Raw genomic sequence first — 24,347 nt, forward strand, 5'->3', positions numbered from 1 at the left:
CAGTTTTTTTTCGTGTCTAAATTACAAGAAACACACAATACAGGTTTCCAATCTTTTCCGTGGGAACTTTATTTGTAACGATCAATGAAGATACAATATAATATTCATTGCCCTTAATAATATCTTATAATCTAATATGAACATTCTAGTAATTTTGCAATTTATACAACATGTACCCTGGAGATTCACCAGCGTCAAGTTAGCTTCCTGGAAACACATGACAGACTACAACAGCTCTAGAGACAGTTTGAAGTTAAACGGCTCCATCTGTGGGCTTTCTCTGGGGTCTGCACCATTTCGTGTTAGACAGAAATGGAAAGTCGCTTACCAAAAGAATCGTGTGGGTTCTACAACGTCGCCACCTATGCGGTTGTAATGTGTTGCCCTCCCAAACAGGCCAAAAGTATTCAACATTTAAACAAGCCACACTGAAACGTCCCCAACCCACTCCAACAATGGTGGTAGTTTCTGGGAGACGCATGTAAAAGTCCCTACAGTGTCCCACACTTAAAGGACCATCATCCATACAGTTTGGTTAATAGCTATCGCCAAGTAATGTGATATTTGTCTCGCCATTCTGTGGATAAGAGGCCCCGCCTGGTAAATGTGGCTTTCTGAAGAGAAATGACAACGGGTGCATCTCAATAGTCTCAAAATTGTGGCCTCCCATTGACCTTCTGCCACACAATTATGTAAAACTCCAGAATATTACTATAACTGACAAAGGAAGACAGATGAGGCATTTTGGATTATGGAGATGCATCCGAGTTTAATGCATGGTAATATTCTATCATCAGTGCAAGCCAGAAAGACATACTAAGTCATGGAGAAGCATGCCGAGTCCGTGGTGAACTTAAGGACGAAAACGTGTAACTGTGTTGAGTGAGATTCCTCTTCTCCCGACAGTTCGGTAGTTGGTATGGAAGTCAATAGTTTGTGATTTAGCAGCATTTACAGTTTTTATTTATTTTTTGACAGAACTCCCATGCCTAGACTTTTAAACTTGTAGTTACTGCTGCTATATGGCAGCACGGTGGATCTGTGATCAGTGTGGATGAGAAGTTTAACTGTACAGCACTATGACAGGTGGAATTAAGGCTCATTCCTAAACTAAAAGAATTTGCACCTGACACCTATCTTGGTGCTTGGATCTGTGTTTAGGAATCAGCCTTAACTGTTGAGCAGAACCTGCCAGTAACAGCAGGTTAGGTGTTCTATGTACATACACATTTACAGTGGACATAATGTCCCAAACTAACTTTACACCAGGGTAGAGGGCATCTTCCACTACTCGCAAGGAAACGAGGATGTTTTTGTGGGACAAAAAGTGTGTAGCCTGGGAGACTTCTGGGTGGTCCTGAAAGAACAACAGTATGCCTTAATGCAAACTGATTGCATTTAAAATGCAGGTGAAGGCATTTATAAAAAAAAAAAAAAAAAAAATACGGTTAGCTAGATGTTAAACTTGAATTTATTAGCATGATAATAGCGTAACAGTCTTTTCTATTTCCTCATCCATTTGACTAGAACTATATAGTAGAAAAATATACATTTCTATTGAGTTAGTATACCTTACTTTACCAATCTTAACCTTTTTTTTTTTGGACAGAATTATTTAACATATATTTTGCTAGTCTGCTTCTCATCTTAGCTAGCTATTGTTACATCATCTTGTCCTTTGTCTTTTTTTATTAACAAAAACCTATAAAGGATATTTGGAAGCATGCGTTGTTTTTTGTTTTAACCTATCAGTTGTCTTTAGCTGTAGCTACCTCTTTGAATGACAAAAATCCAGTTGCATTAAACCAGGTGTTGCCATTTGATATTACTTCTAATTAGGAGTTTCTACCACCAGCTCTGTTCAACAAGACTAACACAGGAAATTCTCAATCAAAAAGAGATGCTTAGTTTTATAACTCAAACACAATGATAACAAAAGAGATGAACTGAGGCCAGTTTGTGAGAAATGGCAGTTGTCTTATGTTTCTATCAAGACAGCTTCTCACAGATTGCATATTGGGGGAAAGTGAAAAAGAAAAGAAAAAGAAAGCTGCGCTACCAAATCCACGAGTGTTCCACACAGAAACACTCTTGCATACTCAACCATTTGCTGTGAGTAAAGGTGCTCTCAACCAAATGCATGAAAAGACTGTTGAGACAGCAGACCTATCTGCATACATTTGTACATGTCAACAGTTCAGAGGTGAACACACATATGCAAACATACAGTCCACAATGTACAATCCACTGGGTGGCTATTTTTGTTCATACATCAAGAGCGTCACTGCTCACCACTTTATTTGGTAAATTCTGTATTTGTGTACAAATTCAAGTACATATGAGATATATATCTATATCTATATACACACTCTATTCCTTTTTCCTCCTCACATACACAGATACATTGCATTTTACTAAGACAATGTTCTCGCTTCAAGTTTTTCTGACTGAAGATAAATGACAATATTATGGGATTTTAAAATGAGGTGATGGGAGGTTGAAAGGTTTGCTTAAGGATATTTGTCTCATTGCACTGAGCAATTTAGACTTCCTTTGTTCTTTGGAACACGAGAAAAAACTGGTGATCCCACCTAACTCTTAGGGCTAAGATGTCAAACGTCGCGTCACAAAACTTGGTGTCCAACCCACTGTTGGCTAACGACCCCCCTCCCCCAACCCTCACCCCACCCTCCCTGGACTAACTGTCAGTCGACATACATGGGCGAGATAGGAGAGGCAGGGATCTGATCCAGAATGCGACACACATAGCTGGCAACGTCCACAAAACGCTCCTCATACATCAGAATGAAAGGGTGTTTCTACAGGAGAGATACACAAAGCTGAAGTGACAATTCATCCTGTATGAGGCAGCTAATTTAAAGTTGGTTTAGCCTAAATCCTCAAATATCACAGAGCTAGGAGTTGGGGTAAAATTGTATTTACTGCAGCAAATAAAAATGACTTTTACATTTCAATTTTAAGTAGTATTGAAACTCACCAGAAGCTCCTTGTACTTTGGCCTTTTTGATTCATCCTTTGTAAGGCTGGACAGGCAAAAAAAGAACAAATCAGAGGCAATGTGCCAAATGTAGTGGGCATAAAAATGTTCCCCAATCAATTTTTACGTGATTGTGCTTACCATAGGTTAACAAAGTTGGTGAACTTGGGGGAGAACTGCCTCTCCTCTGAGTTGCTGAGCTGGGGAGGCTCACCTTTTACCACCTGCGTCAGCTGATCGAAAACACTATTCCACTTAGGGTAGGGGAATCTTCCTGTTGCCAGCTCATACTGATAACAAACAGAAAGAACTGATTGTCTAACACTGTGGATTTATCCTTATCGCAGCAGCTTAACTTAATAAAACCCTTGAGTCTTACCAGGGTGATTCCCAAACTCCATACATCAGACCGGACATCATAGCCTTGTCTAGAAGCACTGGGGTCTATCCTTTCAGGCTGCAAAATGCACAAATGGAAATATTCTGTGATACACAGATAATTCACTAGACCCCATACGACAGTATTTCACTCTATCATACAAATGCAAAATACATGTCAGTCACAACAATTTTAAATCCAATGACACGTGAAGTGAACTTGTCATTAAATGCAAAGTTCTACTGAGGATGCCCATATAAATGGCATATATGGAATTACTTTAAGGTGTACTGCCGACCTAAACACTGTCAGAAATCCTTCATAGACTCGCTCCCAACTGCAACACCCTCTGTGCAGTGAAAACTACCGAGGAATGACTTGACACACAGCTTAAGCCAGGGGCAGACAATTAATTTTCCCAAAGAGTCACACGAGAAGCTGGACTGTTGCAGAGGGCGATGTTAATAAGCTGAACTCAGTTCTGCTCAGTATTAATTTGATCTCTCCACAACAGTTCCACTTCTCATGTGGCCGCTTGGGAAAATTAATTGCACACCCCTGGCTATAGGTACTGAACTGGTCTCCAACCTCTTTTCAGCAAGCCTGATTTATTACAATCCAAAGGATCAGTTGCTCGACAGCACAGGTCTGTGCCCCCATTGGTCAGAACTGAACACAAGGGTAACCCATGCAATATTAAGCAGAAGATTTAAATGTTTTGGCTGCTTGGGGTGCACTCTGCAAGGTATGAACAACTCAAATGAAGGTTCTTAATAAATATGATAATAACATCAACCCGTTTTACTCCTTCACATGTAACTGATGCATATTTCTTAATCAGTGCAGTTGATTACTTACTGCCATGTAAGGCCTGCAGCCTGCATCTCTGGTCTTGGCTATGGAGTCCACCAGCTGGCCGCTGATGCCAAAATCGCACAGTTTGATATTCCCCTTTCGGTCCATAAGAATGTTGGAAGGTTTGATGTCTGCAAACACAGTAAAGGACGACCTAACTATAATGTAACTGGGACGAGAGTTAATTAGTAATAGCTGATCAGAATAAAATGAGAAAACTTACCTCTGTGAATTATTTTCAAGTTTTCTTTTAAGTGGTTCAGTGCTTTAACAGTCTGTTAAAGAGAAAAAAAATCTTTGGTTAATTATTTGATGCTATGCATGCCATTACAGGAAAATTACATTACATGAATATGAAATCGTTGCTTACTGCTAATGTTATTTTGCCTAATATTTCCTCTGGAATGACGTCATCTAATGCACAATATACATATTTGTAGAATTTGTCTAATGAGGTAGACATAAGTTCCATACAAATCCAACAGTCCCCCTGAAACAAAGACATAAAGGTTAGACTCCTTCAAGAATTTGCAATCAACTGAATGAATCAGGTATATTTTGTTTCTGTAACATAAAAAAAGACAGGTGGGTGTGTTTTTCAGACCTCCCTGAAGAGGGCGCCGTAGAACTGCACAATGTAGGGACAGTCACTACTCCTCATCACTACATCAAGGTCCATCAGCAGCTGCTTCTGCTCCTTCTCATCCACAGTGGAGCGAATCCTCTGAGGGACACATCAGAAAACAGACATGCATGTTTCAGCCTCACACTTTTAATCACATTTCTAACTTTAGCAGCATTAACAAGAGAATTCATTTCTGAGAGAGCAATGGACATGAATTGAACAGCCTTCATTTTTGTTATTTATTATACCTTGCAAGTTCACCTGCTATCACCGTGTGCATGCTGGGTTCAATAAAAGTAATGCACATAAACCACTCAAGCCATCCACATCCACTTAACAGTGAGAGGTCATTTGACCACAACACTGATGCTAGTTCAGTAAACCTTTGTTTCAGTCAGAAATGAAACTGTTCGACCCTAAAATGCATCGGCGAAACTAATTCCAATGAGCTCGTTATCATGTTATTCAAAATTCAACAACGCATTTTTCCTAAAATCAGAGTCTGTCAGTATTTCATCTACACAATGAATGCTTCTAAAAAGGCTGTCAGAATAAGCTAACATGTAACCACCTGCAGTGCACACTGCATGCCATCCAGGTGTGCGGGCAGACTGCTGCTGCTTGCACGGCTAATGTTAGTCACACTTTGAGACTGTCAGACTCGTTTTAGTACAATCGACTAAAATATTAGTTGGTTGGGACGTCTTTGCAAAACTGAGTTCAGATGCCTGTTGATCAGTAAAGACTGGCCTCTGGTGACGTGACATTTTCATGCAGTACACTACAATATATGACCTCAATACAGCAGCTCTGCATCAGCTTAACAAAAAGTAGAGAAGCACCTAGAGACTGGCCAGAGACTGGAATTGGTTGATTCCACAAACTTCTCCAGATCACTAATAGTCTATTATTGGGCTACCTTGACAGCCATGATCTGGCCTGTGGGTTTGTGGACCATCTTGTTGACGGAGCCATACGCCCCACGGCCGATCTCACCAAGGTCTCTCAGATCCTCTGCAGTGAAGTCACAGTGCTGCTCAGGGGAGATCTTCAGCTTCCCAGATGACTCAATACTGTGTGTCCGTAGGCGCTCTCTGTTGAATGTGGGACGATGACAGCATTTAGATTTAATCACTTATATTTTAATCAGAAATTAATTCTATGTGAACTGTAAAGTTTCCATGAACCGGCTTTAAAATCTGATCGGGTATGTGGGATTTGACAAGATGGCAAAATATGAACATAGTATTTGTAATATTTTTATCATTAAAAAAATCCCCTCATGATATTAAAGGTGCAGGATGCATAAAGATTAGACCACCATTAGTGCTATTAAGCAGTATTTCTAAGGATATGCCCCAACTTAGACTGCATGTTGTGCAACCAGAAATATGAACATGTGCTGAAAAACAGTCGTGTCAGTGATTTTGTGCCATTGCACAGCACTCAACAAATTGCCAGGAAATGTAGCAACATGTCAACTTAAAAAAAAAAAAACAAAAAAAAACAAACTGCTAGCAAGCTAAGGTGGTTAGCATAAAAACCAACTCTACAAATGTTTTACACAGAAGCAAATGTTGTCAGTGCATTTCTGTTGTCATAGTAACTTGAAGAGATTTTGGAAAATTGCTCACAAAGAAACTTAATAATCAAAACGTACTTCCTGAGGTTATGAAGCAAATGAGCAGTGTTGTTTCTCTGTAAACGTCTACACAACAGGACTACTTTTTGCAACCAGGCACTGCCCCCTGCTGGCCTGACAAATTCACTCTACTGTTATCAGGTCCAGAGGCTATGTTCAATTTCTATATACAACCTCTTATCTAGTTCCAGTGACATCATGTCCCAACTATCTTTACTCACATGTGAGGGTTCTGGAAAGAGGGAACTGTTGGATTGAGTGGGAGCCTGGAAGCCGGTTTCACTGGAGGGTTGGCAAAATTCAGTTTCAGAGCTTTGCGTTTACCTGGTAGGACAAAGAGAGAAACAGATGCACAGTGCCACCACATGCACACCAGTCTGTGGGTTCAACCAACTGGTGAAGACAGAGGATACACATGGTGTGATAAAATGCCTTTCTTACCTCAGTATTGTCTTTCTACACTTGAGATAAGTCTCAATATGCCACAGCAACTTAATATGATCCAAGTATAAACACATTCATATGCATTATGCAGTTGCATTTGAAAAATATGACTATGAGGGAAGGGTGGGAAAAAAAAATCTGTGGCATGAAGTTTTGGAGTTCTCAAGCTCTTCTCAAGCTTCGAGAAAGCAAAAAGTTTTGAACACAAGCAAAAATGTACAGGGGTTCCCAGTGTTCAGATAGGTGTACTGCACAAGCCCTTTTAGCTAGAACCTTCTGAACAAATGGCATGCAGCATGTGTGCAAGCTATCAGGCTAGTATGCTGTGCACTAAGCAGGGTGCTAACATTGGGAATCCGTGTTCAGAATGTTTCCATCAATAATCTTTATAAATGTGCATGTCAACACTAAACAGTTCCCACTGACATGTGAAAGCGACCCAACACTCAAGACAGCACTTCGTTCAGACTGAGGACACATAGGTTGAATTAACTGTTAGGTGCATGTGAGTATATGAATGCATCACCCAAATAGAGTTGGTAATTAAGTTTAGGCATTGTTGAAAGTGCTGAGTTCAAGTGTTAAGTTGTCTCTGCCATGCCCTGTCCAACCAGCTCCTGAATGCAAACAGATCCCTTAGCCTTTTAAGCCCCAGTGCAAATGAATCTTTCATGGCAATAAATATATTTGTGACAATTAACAGCAGTGAACAGTGGACAGACTCCCACTACCAGAGCACCACACAGGCTGTTTCAGTAGTATACAGTGGCATCCTCTCACCTGTGTTATCCAATTACGCACGTGCATGTATATAATAGTATAAACCATGAATCAAGACTGAAGCTCAGTAACAGGAGGCAAGAATGAGCCCAGTCTTGAATATGGCTACAATAACAGAGGGAAGGATGCTCCTTTACACTACTGAGGTGTCCCCACAAAGAGTAGAGGTCGTGTGCTTTGTGTGCAAGTCTAATGCTTACTTTGGGGTATTCCAGACAGGCTTATCTGAAACCCTGAAGTAAAGAAAAAAACATTTTTACTACATTTTCTTGAAATGTGTTGTTAAGAGTTTAAATGGGCCACGTTTGATAAGTGCCGTCCCAGCATGATTCAATGCTGAAAATGGAAAACAGGTCAGGATACTGAGAACGTGCTTTAGCTGGCAAAAGATGTGCCACATATTGGTGGGTCTTGCTCAGTGCACTGCCATATATAACCGATGTAGTATTTGCTGTATTACTGGCAAAATAGTTCAATTTTAACAGTCATTTCAGTACCATCTTACTTTCAATTTTGAAAACCAATGTTCTGCCAGTCTTGTGGCACTGTGCATATGGCACTACTTTCTGCTGTTCCACTTGCAAATACTACCACCAGAACAATAATCAATTACATGTATTTGTCACTGCTGCCTATATAAAACTGTTTTAGGCTTTTGCAATTACTTCCTGTGACCTCTCTAATAGATAGATAGCAATTGTTGTGCCAAGCTAGGTTAGCTGGCTGCTAGCTTGTTAGCAGTACTAAAAGCATATGGCAAAAAAGCAAATAGTTCAATTTTCCCATATTGCCAAGATTATTATTAAAGTTGAATACTGTATCATCAGTGTATGAAGTACTATAGAAGAATAAGTGGATTGTATTAAAAAGTGACAGTAAAATTAAAATAAACTATATTGTTTCCTATACTTTGTTTGGCATTAGCCCTTTTTGCTAACGTATGCTTAGCACTACAAAGTCAAAATACAGCTTATTAAAACGAACTCAATGTCACTGTTTGCCATTGTACCTTAAATGTAAGTATATAAACTAATATCTTAGAAAATTACATTTTTGTGGGGAAAAAAAATAAAACAAAGGGCTACACGTTAAAGCTAGCTGATAAAACAGTCTTAGCAAAAAAAAAAAAAAAACCCAAACAAAAACAGTTTGTATTACAAGAATATATTTCATGCTGCAAATTCTTGGTAATAAAGTTAATTACATGCAACTGTTGAATTTAATCACAATGGGGAGTGGGGTGGAGGTAAATAAAATTAATACTAAAAGCTACGATGTTTGTTAGCTTTATAAACAGACAGTAGTAAAATACTATGAACACACTAGTGATGACTGGTATTTGCCGGTGGAACAAGACTGATATTCTCTTTTTGTTGGCTTAGCAGAACACCACAGTTTCACAGTGGCCAGCCACTAAAAACTGGCATGTGCCACTTCAACTGGTATACCTTTCATACAATGGAAACCACACTTAACAGTGTCTCATCAAATGGGGTCTGTCTACATCAGGTCATTCTAACATAGAAACTCAGTTGAAAACATGCAGAAAAAAAGATGATACAATTACAGGTATTACAAAAATGGAAAAAATGGAAAACAAAATAACTTTATGCGAACAAAAGAAAAAGACCAACAGAGGGAAGCGATGGGGACATTTCAATAAATTCCTTTGCCAAGATTGGCCCTAAAAATTAAAAAAAAATAATAATAATAATAATTTTTTTTTCAACTCAACAAAAAACGAAATCTCCCCAAATCAGACTAAAACCTTATAAAATAAGTTTGAATACCTGTTTCATTTTGACATCTCCAGCAGGTGTTGGTTTCTGCAAGGTTTAGATAAAACATTTGATACTGCCACAGAGCAAGAAATTACAAAGTCAGATATGGCTGTTGAGGCTTAAGATTAGGCGCTTAATAATCAATAAAATCCAGAGTAAAGCCCTCCTGATATACTATGAGCACATCCATTACTACATGTAAGTCTGTCTAACCTGCTCTGCTGGCTTTTTCCAATGAAATGACAACTCTTGGAAGAAAACACAGCTTAATGTATGTGAAGCACTTTACATGTGTGTGTAATCAAGGTTTATGAATGACAATAAGAATTCTATTTAACCCCCCAAAACACCCATCAGCTGTCACTACATGACTCCCTGTATATCTGCAGAATTTCAACTATAGCGGAGAACTCCTACTCTGAGGACTGAGGGTTTCATAGGGGGTGACAAGCAAGTCAGAACAAATAGCATCCTATGGAGCTGTAGCCCAAAAATTGACTTTCCCCCCCTCCTCTTGTAATTACACTTATATGGGGGGTGTTAGTCTTCCATATACCACAGCACCAGGAGCAACTTTACTCCTGACAGCAGTCACCTTCAACCGCTCCTTACACACATTCAAAAGTTTCTGTGGTGATTTATCTTTGCTTCTGAAATCTAATTCTAATTTGTAAACAGAAGTAAGCAAGACAAGGCCTAAACCCTCAGGTCAAAGAAGGTGCTTTTCCTGTAAGAAAAACCCTACGGACAAAAGTTCTGTTTGTTACTTCAATTTTAACATAATGTCGATATTGCATTCGCAAAAACTAAACTAATACGTTGTCTCCCTTTTTTAGTTAAGTATTTTTGTCAAGTGTTAATAATTATTTTGGCGATTTTATTCCTATTCGTTGAGGACTCTCTTGCGATCATCCTCTTTTATATGCCCAGTGGATTAATGTAGAATAAGAAAATTTGATTTTATGTATTAAGTTTCAGTAGACGTTTCTGTTCCTCACAGCACATTATTAAAATGTGTGACCTCACTAAAACAAATCTTAGCTGACTACAGGTTTTGTCACGAGGTCTGCCTGTCCGATAAGAGATGACAGTGTGCGCTTAGAGGCATTAACTAGATAGAGATGTACACTTAACAAATATAAAGGCTTAGACTTTAAATTTATTTTACAAATCGAGGTGATTTGTGTCAACACGTTATGAAACCACCGACAGAACTACCGTTAGCAACACAAGGAAGACAAGTAACGTTATGTATGGCCTGAAGCCAACAGAATTTAATGTTGACACTTAATAGAATTGATAGCCCCAACTTTAACTTTATTAGCTCCATCATTTCTTTGCTACTCGGAGCAAAGCACTGAAACAGTGGCCTGACCGGGGACAGAAGTACACTTCAGTGTAGGCCTTGAGGCTACTTGTAGCAGCCCTCTGCTAATAACAAAGACGAAAAAGTTAAAATAGTTGGAGAACTCATTTTTTTAAACAACGTAATACTTTTAAGGTAGAGTCGAGATGTACGATTCAAACTTCAGGAATGAAAACACTTGACTATGCCATTACAGGCCCGTTGGTACAACAATTAAACTGAAGCTTGTGCATCATTGCTAGCCTAGCAGCAGTGCAGTTTCAGGGAGATGGAGATGAAGCTAAGCGCAGAAAGACAGAATTAGCGGAAGTCTCACGAGTCAGACGTCAAAGTAAAAGCGCTGCTTGTCAACAGACAATTACTCAGATCCTACAGTAAAGCCTTTGATTAGTTTAGGCTAATCAACTACATGGTGTGAATATTTTTTTAAATCTGATTTAACATGTAAAAACTTACATGTGTGATGCTTGTCACTAACTGCTCATTTTAATTTTAATTATGATTAACCAAATAAGTGCACAGATTGACCTTACTCAAAGAAAAGGCGGTTCGGCCACTATTTTGGCTTGTTTTAGCAAAAGTGTGCATTTTGCATTAACATAAGCGGAGCATCTGCAACAGATGCATTAAATTGATCACGTTTCCAGACATGGGCCGCGTAACATAATTTATTTTGAAAGTTCTGACCGAAAAGACTTACTTATTGGGTTTCTCTTGGCTACAGTGTTTCTGCTTTTAGGAAGCTAAAGGCTACCCTTTCCTACAAACTCTTATGTCCCCAGTAGAAATATGAAACTGTGAACTGGAGCCAGTTCTCGCCTACCTTGCATGCTGCTGCTCTGTGTTTGCTGGTGGAGTTGGTGCAACGTTGATCCTACGATGTTGCTGTTGTTGCTAGAGCTAGTGGAGTTGCTGTTAGGACTGGGAGTCGCCATTGTTGTGTTGAATTCCAGCAGCAGCGCTCAGGCTGCAATGCAGAGAGTGAAACTTCGCCCGCTCTGCCTCCAGACGGGACACTGCGCCACTTGAACGCAACAGCCGCAACGACGGCCACGTCTCTGCTGTTGCTGCTTTTATGGACAATCGGAAATAGCAAATCACGACTTCACAGTTGAACGTTTGACCTGCATAAATAACAAATGTATATAACATATTCTACATTCTGGCTAGTTTGTATCGACTCAATTCTATACTTTTGTTTTATATTCTAAGCGATTTAACACAATATGATGGACAAAAGACGATCTAATGTATTACATTTTTTATTTCGTGTTGAATAATGAAGCTTCCTTTTTTAATTTGTAATATATTTTACTCAGATTTTTATAGTTGGATTTACACTGTTAGATGTGTCAGCTCATCAAAGATAATCAAGGATCACATAATATGTCAAACAGCCTTTGAAATGATACGCAAATTTCTGTCCAGGAAGTTTATGCTTCATTTTTGGTAAAATAAATTCTGGTGTTTTATTAGTCTGTTGCTTAGCACAAATTAACATATGTGTATATGTATCGGTGCTTTGAATGTAGCCTGCTAATCAGCAGTAGCTGCTAACTAGCACTCCAACCTCACCGGTAAAAGTCTGCCAGTCTGTTATTACAGTCTAAGCTAAAAATGCTACACTTTTAATGTTCAACTCCATAACTACATTTATACCAAAACAACAGAGACAATGGTTACGCCAAATTGAGTATTTATGATGAGATACTCAAGAAACAAGGGCTTGTGTTTGTGGCAGTGAGGCAAATGTAGTGGTCAAGCTTTTTTCTCATCCCTTTTTTGTAAAACAAATGCACCACTACTTTTTCTGTTTCTGGACTGCTGCTACATGTTAACCACAAATCATCGGTGATCAGTATGGGAAACTGGCTCCTTCCTTTTGATTGCATGTGTTACTTTCTCCTTTGGGGAGAGCTTATAACAAATACAGAACTTATAAAACATGTTAACTTCGATTTTCTTATTAAACAAACTAATTTATTAATAATTTAGGCACTCTGCATGACGCAAATTTCTAAAACGTAAAATAATAATCCTTGTGCCGCCGCAGTCCTCCAAAGTGTCCCATTTTAAGAAATACTGCTCTAATGAAGAAACACAAGTATTAGTACGCATCTGTACATGGTAAAATTTCAGGATAAATCTGAGGGCCAAAATGAGTAGCTACATAACATGTCGGGTAGATTTAGCCTTTTACATCTGAGGGGTAAAAACTGCATATGTAGAACCAGCAGTCAAATCAAAAAACACATTAAAACTTTGCTTTGCAATAAAAGTGTCGTTTTTTTTCTCCCCTAGGTGGCACTCTTGTTCCACAATGGAACTGGTTCTACCATCAGGCTCTTTAGGCTTTCAGTGTGAAGGAAGAGATGGTTAAATAGGTAATCGACAATGTATATGGAAATACCATACCATACACTGGGGCCTGCTATCACATCATTATATTTATATAACTCCACCCCATGATGAATAACTTAAGTCTCAATTTTTAATTTACCACTAACTTGAACACATCACACAATGCAAGAAACAGTAGCATTTAATGTATCCACTGAGCATAGATAGGTTTTTATTTTCACTTTATTTCATACAGCCTTAATCAAACACTTTCAATCAAGTGTTGTCACCAATTTGGTGTGTTATCATTCACACGCTGTCATAAATTAAAAAAACAACATAAGTGTCAATAAAATATCTGAGCTACTGTATTTGTAAAGTATGCTGCTGTTTTCATATTATCATATTACAATCCCTTAAATAGTTCCTAATTTGTCAGTGTTTTTCCATTTGAAAATAACTTAAAAAGCTCAGTGCTGTAAAGTGGAAAGCAGCGAGAACACTATCTTCTTGTAAGGTGTACTCATAATATTCCCACTTCCTCAGCGAAACATCCTTCAAGTTCCCAGTCTGAAGAACATTTCTCAAAATCCAAACAGTTCCATCACAGCTCCAGGTGTGATTAAACACAAAAGCACACTTTCAAAAATCTTCTACATTAGTTCCTAGGTGTATCACTAACTAACTGGTGGACTGGACTCACACAAGAAATAATTCTTCAATAATTCTTTTTCAAGACAGAAGTGATAAAGTTGTGATTCTTTAATTACAGTATGTGTCCTTTTGTCTGGATGGAAACAGAAACACTCGATCTGTGATACTCCCGTATCCTTTCAGCTCCATCCTGTCTCCATATACAGAGACTGTGGCGAATGCATTGCTGTCAGGTGGTGTCTCAATCACCCCATCAACCGTCAGGTGGTGCACTCCTGTATCTTCGTCTTGGCAGTATCCACCGTCGTGGGCGTGTCCCGCCATGTAACACACCACACTGGTGTGGGAGCGTATGACGGCCAGGAGCTCTTCAAAGTTCCATGCGAGGCAAATGGTGTCTGTGCAGTCTGGGTGGATGGGGAGGTGACCTGGATAAAGGAGGAAAAATAAAAACACATGTGTTCTTTTAAATTGTACTAGAAGCACTGGAATGTTGAAGATCAGGCTCTGATCAAGCTGAGCTGGGATCAGCATACGTTCACTTTGGGTTGTTGGCTACCTTTGTGTTAGCATGCTGTTTGTTCAGATGCTTGCAAAGGGCTGGTGTTTTGTTAGCAGTGTAATGCTCTTGGTTCTGTGCTGGATGCAGTTTGCAAACCTAGAACCAAGGAAACTGACTGCAGCAGCAGAAGACCACACCAGGAACCGTTCCTGCTAAGAGCAGGAAACTAGGGCTCCAGTTTGCATGAGCTCATTAAAACTGGACAGTAGAAGATAATGCAAGATAATGTGCCATGTCACAAAGCTCAAATCATCTCAAACTACTTTCTGGAACATGCCAGTTAGTTTACTGAACTCAGATTCGCTCTTTCAGGATGTGGTGGAACAGGAGAGTCCCATCACAGACATTTTGCTGACAAAGCTCCATATTAAGATAAGAAGCTCTTATCTTAATATGGACTGAAATCTCATAGGAAGGTTTCAGCACCTATGCCGTGAGAAATTAAGAAATTAATTAATTGTTTTCTTTTTTCTTTCTCAGCAGGTGACCCAGGTGATTGATATATGCATTTTTTTTTCTTCTTTTTTTTCTTTTTCTGCTCATTCTGTTGGTTTTTGGTTTTTGCCCTTCTCCCCCGTCCCTCTTCTCAGCTGTTTCTCTTTCCCTCTTTCTTTCTCCCCTTCTTTCCCCCAGTCAAGTCTGTCCCATATTCAGTAAGTGAAAATAAAATAAACAATAAAAGGTGAATCAAATGGACCATTATGGCAAGGCTGGGATGGTCAATTTGGTAAAGTAAATCCGTTGGGCATCTTTCTTTGCCTTTAGACAATAATTCTGATGGCAAAAGAGCCAAACGGGACAGGCAAAAAAACCCAAAACTGGACAGTAGAAGATAATGCAAGATAATGCACCATGTCACAAAGCTCAAATCATCTCAAACTACTTTCTGGAACATGCCAGTTAGTTTACTGAACTCAGATTCGCTCTTTCAGGATGTGGTGGAACAGGAGAGTCCCATCACAGACATTTTGCTGACAAAGCTGCAGCAACTGCATGAAGCTCTTATCTTAATATGGACTGAAATCTTGTAGGAAGGTTTCAGCACCTATGCCGTGAGAAATTAAGGCAAATCTTGGTCCTGTACTAGCAAGGTGTCCAGTGAACGTATTTAAAAGTTTTACTTACTGACAATTGTGACCTTTTCTTGTTTCTCATCAGCTGATGATAGAAGAGAGTCTAACCAGTCCAGCTGGTCCTTACTGAACCCACCATTGAACATTGTGAATCTCTGCGTGAGATTGTTAAATGCTGAAACAAAAACACAAACCATCATCAACTCAGTTGTTGGGTCGCAAGCTAGTTTAGTCAATAACTAAGTCAATAAATAATAAGTGTAAATCCATAAAACCTGTTTTCTATCCTTTGGTCCTCATTTACAAATTATGCTACTAAAACACATAACTGTCCTACTGGATACCTTCACTGGTATAAATTACATTTTCATCTAAGAATTGTCAGTTGTTTAAGGAAGGCAATAAATAAACTAAATACATATTACTGCATTTTATACTGTGTACATGCATATTCCTGTTACTTGATATCTGGGCTAATGTAATTACATTTGTTTTATTAACGTTGTAATTATCAGTAAAGCATACCTGGAGGGCAGTTGAGATCTTCGTTTTTGTTATACTGCTTTATCAAATTCATAGCATCGACATATTGTTCACTGGCCTTCTCTCTTCCCAGCAGGCTCACATCATAGGCATCCAGGACAACAAATGTAAACCCGGGGAAAGGGCTGAAACTGTAAGCATATATGCCGGAGCCGGCCGGGGCAGTGCTCATGCTCCTGTCAGTGTGGAGCGTGCTGTTGAGCTTTGAATGCAGCAGCGCGCTCCTGCTGAAGTTATAAAACTCGTGGTTTCCCCATACATGATACACCTCCGCGGGGCAGGAGCTCAGCTCTCTCAGCACGGTGTCCAGCGCGCGCTCCGAGGCGTCCTTGGGCTTGTTAAAGCCGTCGATAATGTCTCCCAGCTGGAGAATAAATGCTGGCTTGACAGCTGATTCCGACCAACTTTTCCGAGCATTTCTCAAGAGCTGGAGACCGCTTCGGTAGTATCGCCTACGAGTCCGAGTGTAATTGTAGCCGTCGTCGATGTCTGCGTACTGAATGTCAGCTATCACGCCGAACGTAAACAGCAGCGTTTGCTGACGACAGTCGTCCATTCTTGGTGTTGTCTTCGAATCAGCTTGAGTGCGCCCCTTATATCTACCGAGGAAGATGAAAATACCGACTCCACGCAGGTATCCTGTCCACCCCCTCACATGCTGACTGCCTGCCAGAATTTCTTCCGTTGTCTAGAATGACAGCGCAGCAGCCAGCGCGTAACCGAAACTGACGGCAACAAAACAACTTCCGGCATCCTTCGAAATAATGCTGAAAGCGAAACTGACTCATCGCAGCACACGTGAAGTGAAAATGTGGAAACTGGCTTTAAAAACTACTCATAAATTGTATATTTTATTTCATAGGTGAGAATACTACATTTTTCTTTTGGTTTATTTTTCTAGATTTGTAGAGAAATTTAAAGACAAATGTATTTATTTTATAGAGAATATAAAGAAACATTCATTTACCTATGCTACCCCTGCAACAAAGGTCTCCATTATAAAATATATAGTGTTTGAGTTCCCAGCATGTTTAAAATTTTGCTCTAACTTTCACTTGACAGTGCATGAATCAAAAACATCTTTTCCATCTTACCTCCACTCAGGTATTTATTCCAACAGGCTATACAGTAGTTTGGGGCGTGTTGTTTGTTTTGTTTTTCAACAAATTTGACATAGCTATAAGACTATAATGAAGGAGAAGGTTTAATCTAAAATAGTATAAAGCAAAGACAACAGACAAAAACTTGTATTCTTTTTTCTTTTACATGTTAGAGAGAACAGTTCTGTCTTTCAGCAGAACTGCAAGTATACTCAAAAGATTAATAAAAAAATGAAATATTCTTCTGAAAGCTATATAGATGAGGAAGTCCTTAGTAAATATACCTCAGATGAACAACAACATATGATATATTACACAGTGTAAATGTTTATTAAACAAATGTACACCAAAATACAGAAGCAGTTGTAAAAATTAAATACATCCTGTGATTCAACAGCTTGTAAAACCACCTTTTAGCAGCAATAACTTGAAGTGATTTCTGTATAACTTAATTAGTCTCTTGCATCTTTCTGAAGCACTCTTCTTTACGGCGTTGTTTCAGTCCATTGAGGTTTATGGCCAAACCTTCATGGCAATTTAAATCAAGCTAAAACAATCTCAATTTGAGGACTTTTACAAACAGTGATGTATTTTCAGTGAGGTATTAGTACTTTTTACTAAACAGCATAACGGATCAATACACCTTCCACCACAGCTGCCCCCTTAGTTTAGTTTTGATCTGCTTACCACAACAGAAATGTCACAAACATGAAATGACCCCCTCCAATTCTAAGGACCTATGTTCTTGATGATTTATGATGTCACCCTTTGGTTTGTTAAGCCATCTTCATTTTTATTGGTCCCGATTATTCATTTATTATTTATTATTTCTAGCACTGCTTTCACATGCTCACATCTGTGTCTGCATCAAAATAAAACTCGTCTTCCTTATTTGCATCAAGAAAAAATATATATATACCAAAACTTAATGCAAAATTAAAATCAACAAGGCTGTTCCAGGTGATCCTCTTGGAGGCACAAGCTCATAATGTGGAGGAAATTTCAATTTTGGTGATTTTTAAATTCTTTTAACATAATGTTAGTCGTCTACATTAGTCCAGGAAACTGCAGGGAAAAACTATGATCTGCACAAGCGGATGGTCCAGCACTGATTTAGGGAGCAACTGATTTGCTTTTGCTTTTGCATTTTAACTGGTGAAGCATACATTTAAGTATCAATCAATCATGCTTGCCCATGCAAAAATCATTATCAAAATTAACTTTTTATTAATTGTGCAGCCCTAAAACAAGTATATTGACAATTATTTATAAAATTTTAGCCTTTTACTGAACATTTTTTAAAGTTTTACTGAACATTTTCAGTGTTTTCAAATTCAAAATCTCTAGGGTTGCAAGAGTAACCTTCTGTATGGGGTTCTGCTATCAGACAGTAGTTTTACAATCATGGCTTGCACGTCACTGTTGAATTTCACCTGAAGTCTCTTTCCCAGGAGTTTCTGTTGTTAGGCCTGTGACACATTTGGGAATCCATTTGAGGACAGTGGCATCCCACTCACCCTCAGCTCTGTCCTGCAAAGGCTGGAGAGAGGACAGGATGAATCCTACAGATAGAAAATGCTCTAAGAACACACTTTGGCATGTAATTCAGTCAGAATGCAGACATATTTCTGTGTTTCCACAAATAGCAGCATGACTATCTGTAGAGTGAGCTGAGCATGACAACATCTGCAAACACAAGGCACATCTGCAGCCAGCACACAGCCACTCAAGTCAATTTGATTATAAGCAGATTTTAAAACAACAAGGGCTGACCAAATTTCTGTATGACTAAAAATAATAACTCAGAGCAAACCAGAAAGAACAAAACAAACAAAAAACAAAGTGAAAGAAAAGTATCAAAAACTAATTCACATTTAAATGCAAGCATGTAAATATGCTTCTTCAAGCAGGTTTTAAAGACAATTTAAAGAAGTGTTGGTGAGGTCCTGATTTGAAGAGGCAGACTGTTCAAAAGTGTATGTGCAACTACAGCAAAGGCCTGATCTCCTCTGTGCTTTAATAATAATGGATTGCATTTATATAGCGCTTTTCAAGTCCCTCAAAGTGCTTTTACAATTCATTCACTCTCACACACTGGTGGAGGCAGCTACAGTTGTAGCCACAGCTGCCCTGGGCCAGACTGATCGGCCCCTCTGGCCAACACCAGTAGGTGAAGTGTCTTGCCCAAGGACACAACAACCAAGACTGTCCAAGTCGGGGCTCGAACCACCAACCTTCCGATTACAAGACGAACTGCCAACTCTTGAGCCACGATCGCCTTTAGTCTGCTTCTCAGAACAACCAGAAGCTGTGACTTTTTTCCCCTTAATAAATGAAATCATTAAAAAAGTGCATTTTGTTGGTATGTGGGCTAGCTTTGTCTGATACTTGTTCGATGATCTGAATGTGTGAAAAAAAAATAGTAGCTCAGGAAGGGGGCAAATATTTAACATCACCGTGTTTCTGTTCAAGTGAATCGAGTGGATTTACCTGCTCTGCTTTCTGGTATTCTCCATGCTGCTCACAGCCGATGTCAAACACATACTTCCCCGGGCCAAGCGGCTACAAAATTAAAACCGAAGATAATAAGGGAGAGAGGCACAGACTCATCCTCATTTACAATGACACAGACCACAATGATATAAGAACTGATTGTTGTTTCTGTTGATTGACACTGAAAACACCAATCTATGTCATTTTGGAACAGTGGGGCAAAAAACAAAACAAAACAATACACAAGGCAAGAATGGAGCCGCATAATGTAACTTTCTTTGTGGTTAAAAACAGAAAAATGAGTTTTTTGTTTTTCCTTAAAAAGTCTTTTTACAACACTTTGACCTTTTGATTATGTGATGAATGAAGCGATTCTGAGGGCTCTATAGAAGACGCACCTATCCTAAAGCCTCTACTTATATCAAAGTAATAATGCTACAGTATACATACATTCTTTAAAATTAGACTTACGCTGAAGTACAAATGTTCTGCATTAAAACATACTTCAAACTCTATAGAACGGTTAAATCATGGAGATAGCTGGAGATAATTCACTATAGCTAAAGCACACCATAATTTAATAGTTTATATATATATACATACATACATATATTAATCTAATTCTGCTAAATAGAAGTACAGTAAAAGAGTACAGTCCATCAAACCGACTAACTAACTAAAAAAACTAACTAAAATCCCCACAAAGCACGGTGACTAATGAAGCCTCCAGGAAAATGGTTAACTCACTGGACAAATGATGTCGTCCCCTCACATAAATATACACACAGGTGCAATGAAAAGAGTGAATGATGCTCTGAATTTAGGGGAATAAGGAGGACGGTGTCATAAAAACATTTATGTCACTAAAAACAATGAATAGTGATGACAAATAACACATAACTTAACAGTGATCACAAAAATCATGATAATCATTTTGGCTATTGTCACTTTTCACACCATGCACAGGCTACATTAAAACATATTCAGTATTTTGATCGATCACTGACCAATTTGTGAGAATGTTATAAAAATAAAACTTACATAGTTGTTGATAAAGTTGCCCATGAATCTGTGGTTAGTATGGAGGTACTCTCCAGCTGACTCCATCTTGCCGTTCACCCAAGTGCCCTTGAACTTAGAGCCAGTTTCTTGGTAGTGGTAAATGCCCTGTCCGTGCCTGGAAATCACAAAAACAGCAAAGATTCAAGTAGCTTTTAACATATCTAGTTACAGCTAACTTCAAAGTAAAAGCATGTTGGTGCAAAAAAAAGTTCAAACATCTCAGAAGTTAAAGACATGTGACAGCATTTCTGGGACTACATTTCAACATGAAAAAAGTCCTGCTCTCTAGAGTATTAATACTGTTGAATCAAAGTAAATTATCTTAACATAAAAAAGTGTATATATAATATAAACCCTGACTCCTTCTGGCATTACAAGTTGTTATAGCAATTGTGATTGCATTTCTTGTGACATACCTCAAATTTTGCAGCCACTCTCCATCATAGGTGTCTTTGTTGGGGTAGGTGTAGACACCGTGACCTTGTCTCATACCCTCAACCCACGACCCTGGCAGTCAGAAGAGGCAGTGGTAAGAGTTTTGCTTACAGAAACCAACATCAGAGCTTCAGCTGGCTTTAAAAACGTTCTCAGGACTGTATAAAAATAATTTTGATTGGTAGAAGTACACAACACACTCATGTAAAGCACATTTGTTATACCTTCATATTTGGACCCATCGGGATAGTAGAAGGTTCCCTGTCCATGTTTCATGTTCTGCTGGTAGTTCCCTACATATCTCGCCCCATTCTTGAAGCGATATGTCCCCTAGTGGAGAAAGCAGTTATATTTAAATATATATTAGTCCTTATCCGAGTAGCATCAGGGAAAAGCGTGAAATATTAAGAATTTTCTTTGGGACTAAATATTTAAATAAAATTGTAATTAGAGGGTAAGACTGCTTTAAACTGCTTAATGTTCTCACGCACTGTCCACACTGTTATCTAATTTAGCAGCTTTTTCTATATCTAAAGGATAATGTCTTTATGTGCTGATATGCACATACATGCAGAATGTTGTGTGCTTTGGACTGCAGGGGTCCAGCTCAAACGTCCTACCTGTCCGTGTCTTCTCCCGTTCTGATAGTCTCCCTGATAAATGTCTCCGTTGGGCAGAATAGCTTTCCCGAATCCGTGCCTTTCTCCAGCTTCATTTCTGCCTCCTTCATACTCCTGCTCGGGTAAAAACAAAATAGGGTTTTACCATTAGCTTTAGTTCATCGTCGGCAGCAAACAAACTTAACACGATAATTATATTCTCTCACCCCGAGTTTATTTTGTTCATCCTCGAACTCCTCAGATCCTACGTCCGACATGTTTCTGTCAGTTTCTGAACGACTGTGTTGTAGTTTTAGTTGAAACAGAAGCGCCAAAAACGGGGAAAATCCTGCACCTGCTCTTTTAGCCTACTAGTTTACAGTTGCTATGACAACCGTCGGTCACGCGAGCTAAAGACCCAGGCGCGCTCTTGCCTGAGAAGACTCTTGCGCAGTATTGATGTTCATTTGTGTACTGGACGGACGCAGCCACAAGAGGGCGCCCGTCTGACTCCGATTTTTTTTTCCAAGCTAAAAATGTTTATTTTGGAGAATACGTTGTAAGTTACTATGGGTTTTTTAAAATGTGATAGTAGCTTTTTATCTCTACTCTATTAAACTTTAAAGCCAAGTTCCCCACTTCTCCATAATGAAAAGCAACGAGTGTATTCAATGTAGTTCAGTCTATTTTGGAGGGTGTTATTCTAGCAGTAAACATGGTGAGCCACCCCTCATTTCTTTATATTTTAATTCCACAGGATTGGACTTTCTTCCTTTAATTGGTTTGAAGAGTTTTCAAGTCAGTTAACAGATAACTTCGCAAAGAACCATTTTTAAATGATGTATTAAGGTACTTTGTTACTTGTGGCAAAAATACATGACTGGGACCCATTTAATTGAATCTATGAAAAATGTCAAAGATCACACCTTGACAGATATATATAGTATTTTTGTATGAGCAAGGTAATTCCCAAGGGGCTATTAGCCAACAAATATACCTTAAAAACTGGACGAAAGAAGAAGTGGCAGGCCTAAAAAACTACAGAACATCAACAGTGTGTGACAGTCATGTTGTAAAGTGACAGAAAAAGGGCTTGACACAGCATGTGAGAGCTACTGCACTGAAAGCTATTCGTCAACAATAATCTCAGTGGAAGGGTATGAGGTATTACAAACTACCAGTGTTGGTCAAGTTACTTGAAAAAGTAATCAGTAACTAATTACCGATTACTTCCCCCCAAAAGCAATCCCGTTGCTTTACTGATTACTAATTACTTAGTTACTTTTTAAAAACATGATTTACAACCTGAATAAATCTAATAAAACTAGTTTTAATAGTTTTAATCTTTTAACTTTATGCATCAAGCAAAAATTCAATTATATGCAGCATTCTCTGACTGGAAGAAATTTGTTTAACATTTTAATAAATTGTGTCAAACTTAGTTCAGTTTTGCTCTTTTAAAATCTGCTTCAAAGCTCCAAAGGGCTTTTTTATGACCACACAATCAAAAAAAAAATTCACAGCATTCCAATAAATGATTCATGAAAAAACATTTTTCTTGATATCTTGGCAAATCAGTATGTCCATCAAATGACACCAACATAATAAACTTAATGACCTCTCCTTTGCAGCTCTTTATTTAGACAACTTGAACTTGTTTTGACATTAACTCATAAGCCCTGAGATTTTGCCATCTGTTGCATTAAAGATTAGAATGAACTCTGGTTGTAATCCACTGTGTTCAGCTGTTCCCTCTGTGACTCAACATAAGGTGCCGTTTAAAATTTCTGAAGCAGGTATTCAATAACATACATAATAAAGATAAATGAACGGCAGTTTGTGGCCGTGGTGATAATCTCTGTGGCATCATTGTCCCTTTGAGGACAGTTCCTAAGAATATCTCACTCCTGATTAATTCCTGAAACAGTGCATATTTAAGAAAGGGGCAGCTAATACCTGGGTTCACTGGCTGCTTGTTCGAGATTTAGCACCTCACTTGTCAATTTATATCCATCTAATCTCTCTCTCATGACGCTGTCACTGGTTTTTAAAATAAGTGACAGTTTAACAGCCTATTATGACCTGTTTCCTGGGCATGATTAAACACCTGGCACCATCTGCCTGCATACAGAAACATTATACCAATAATGTTAAAATGTTGACATATCTGATGTAGATAAAGTTGCCCAGCACAACTTAGTTAAAAATAAAAGTTATACATTGATTTGCATGCCCAAGCAAAAGATGACTTGTGGAGAAATCCTTGTTGGCAAGCACAGCGGTAGTTTGTCACTAGATTGGTGCACATCTCATGAGGGGTTTTGGGACACTTCTCTTTACTTACTTACTTAGTACTTAGTTCCTCCTACGCCGAGCGGCGCATCAGGCAGCTAGTGATCTCCATCGATGTCGGTCAGCAGCGACTGCTTCAGCTTCGTCCCAGGCAATGTCGACAGTTCTCAGGTCGTCCATAAATGTTCGACGCCATGTGGTCTTTGGTCGGCCTTGCTTTTGCTTGCCAGTTCGTGGACGCCATGTCATGGCAATCTTAGCTGGGCGATGAGGGGGTAGGCGTAAAATACACTCAACAAAAATATAAACGCAACACCTTTGTTA

General features: G+C 38.8%; 3 protein-coding genes across 7 annotated transcripts; all 3 read right to left on the reverse strand.

Moving 5' to 3' along the window:
* Positions 1 to 139: 139 nt before the first annotated feature.
* Positions 140 to 11,912, reverse strand: map2k4b (mitogen-activated protein kinase kinase 4b). Of its 5 annotated transcripts, none has more exons than XM_085415662.1 (13): positions 11,694 to 11,912; positions 9,514 to 9,549; positions 7,924 to 7,956; positions 6,721 to 6,781; positions 5,777 to 5,951; positions 4,837 to 4,956; positions 4,603 to 4,722; positions 4,456 to 4,507; positions 4,236 to 4,363; positions 3,378 to 3,455; positions 3,140 to 3,288; positions 2,999 to 3,044; positions 140 to 2,819 (listed from the first exon to the last, which is right to left on the reverse strand). In XM_085415662.1, the coding sequence occupies exons 1-13, from the start codon at positions 11,803 to 11,805 to the stop codon at positions 2,706 to 2,708; spliced, it is 1,224 nt and encodes a 407-aa protein (XP_085271788.1). In that variant the 5' UTR covers positions 11,806 to 11,912; the 3' UTR covers positions 140 to 2,705. The 5 variants fall into 5 exon arrangements, with proteins under 5 accessions (XP_085271788.1, XP_085271786.1, XP_085271790.1 ...); XM_085415660.1 differs by having other exon boundaries at positions 6,721 to 6,823; XM_085415664.1 differs by lacking the exon at positions 7,924 to 7,956.
* A 1,507-nt stretch (positions 11,913 to 13,419) lies between these two features.
* On the reverse strand, positions 13,420 to 16,762 carry adprm (ADP-ribose/CDP-alcohol diphosphatase, manganese-dependent). The gene is made up of 3 exons (XM_085415198.1): positions 16,025 to 16,762; positions 15,552 to 15,674; positions 13,420 to 14,292 (listed from the first exon to the last, which is right to left on the reverse strand). Exons 1-3 carry the CDS (start codon positions 16,596 to 16,598, stop codon positions 13,973 to 13,975), a joined length of 1,017 nt encoding a protein of 338 aa, XP_085271324.1. The 5' UTR covers positions 16,599 to 16,762; the 3' UTR covers positions 13,420 to 13,972.
* Positions 16,763 to 17,444: 682 nt separating this feature from the next.
* Positions 17,445 to 22,125, reverse strand: rsph1 (radial spoke head component 1). The gene is made up of 7 exons (XM_085415199.1): positions 21,959 to 22,125; positions 21,753 to 21,866; positions 21,357 to 21,462; positions 21,114 to 21,204; positions 20,677 to 20,812; positions 19,633 to 19,704; positions 17,445 to 18,681 (listed from the first exon to the last, which is right to left on the reverse strand). Exons 1-7 carry the CDS (start codon positions 22,007 to 22,009, stop codon positions 18,559 to 18,561), a joined length of 693 nt encoding a protein of 230 aa, XP_085271325.1. The 5' UTR covers positions 22,010 to 22,125; the 3' UTR covers positions 17,445 to 18,558.
* Between the last annotated feature and the right edge of the window lie 2,222 nt (positions 22,126 to 24,347).

This window comes from Rhamphochromis longiceps, linkage group LG8 (genome assembly GCF_057381845.1).
Source record: "Rhamphochromis longiceps isolate RC_006_pf linkage group LG8, R_longiceps_female_GT1.1, whole genome shotgun sequence".
Classification (NCBI taxonomy): Eukaryota; Metazoa; Chordata; class Actinopteri; order Cichliformes; family Cichlidae; genus Rhamphochromis; species Rhamphochromis longiceps.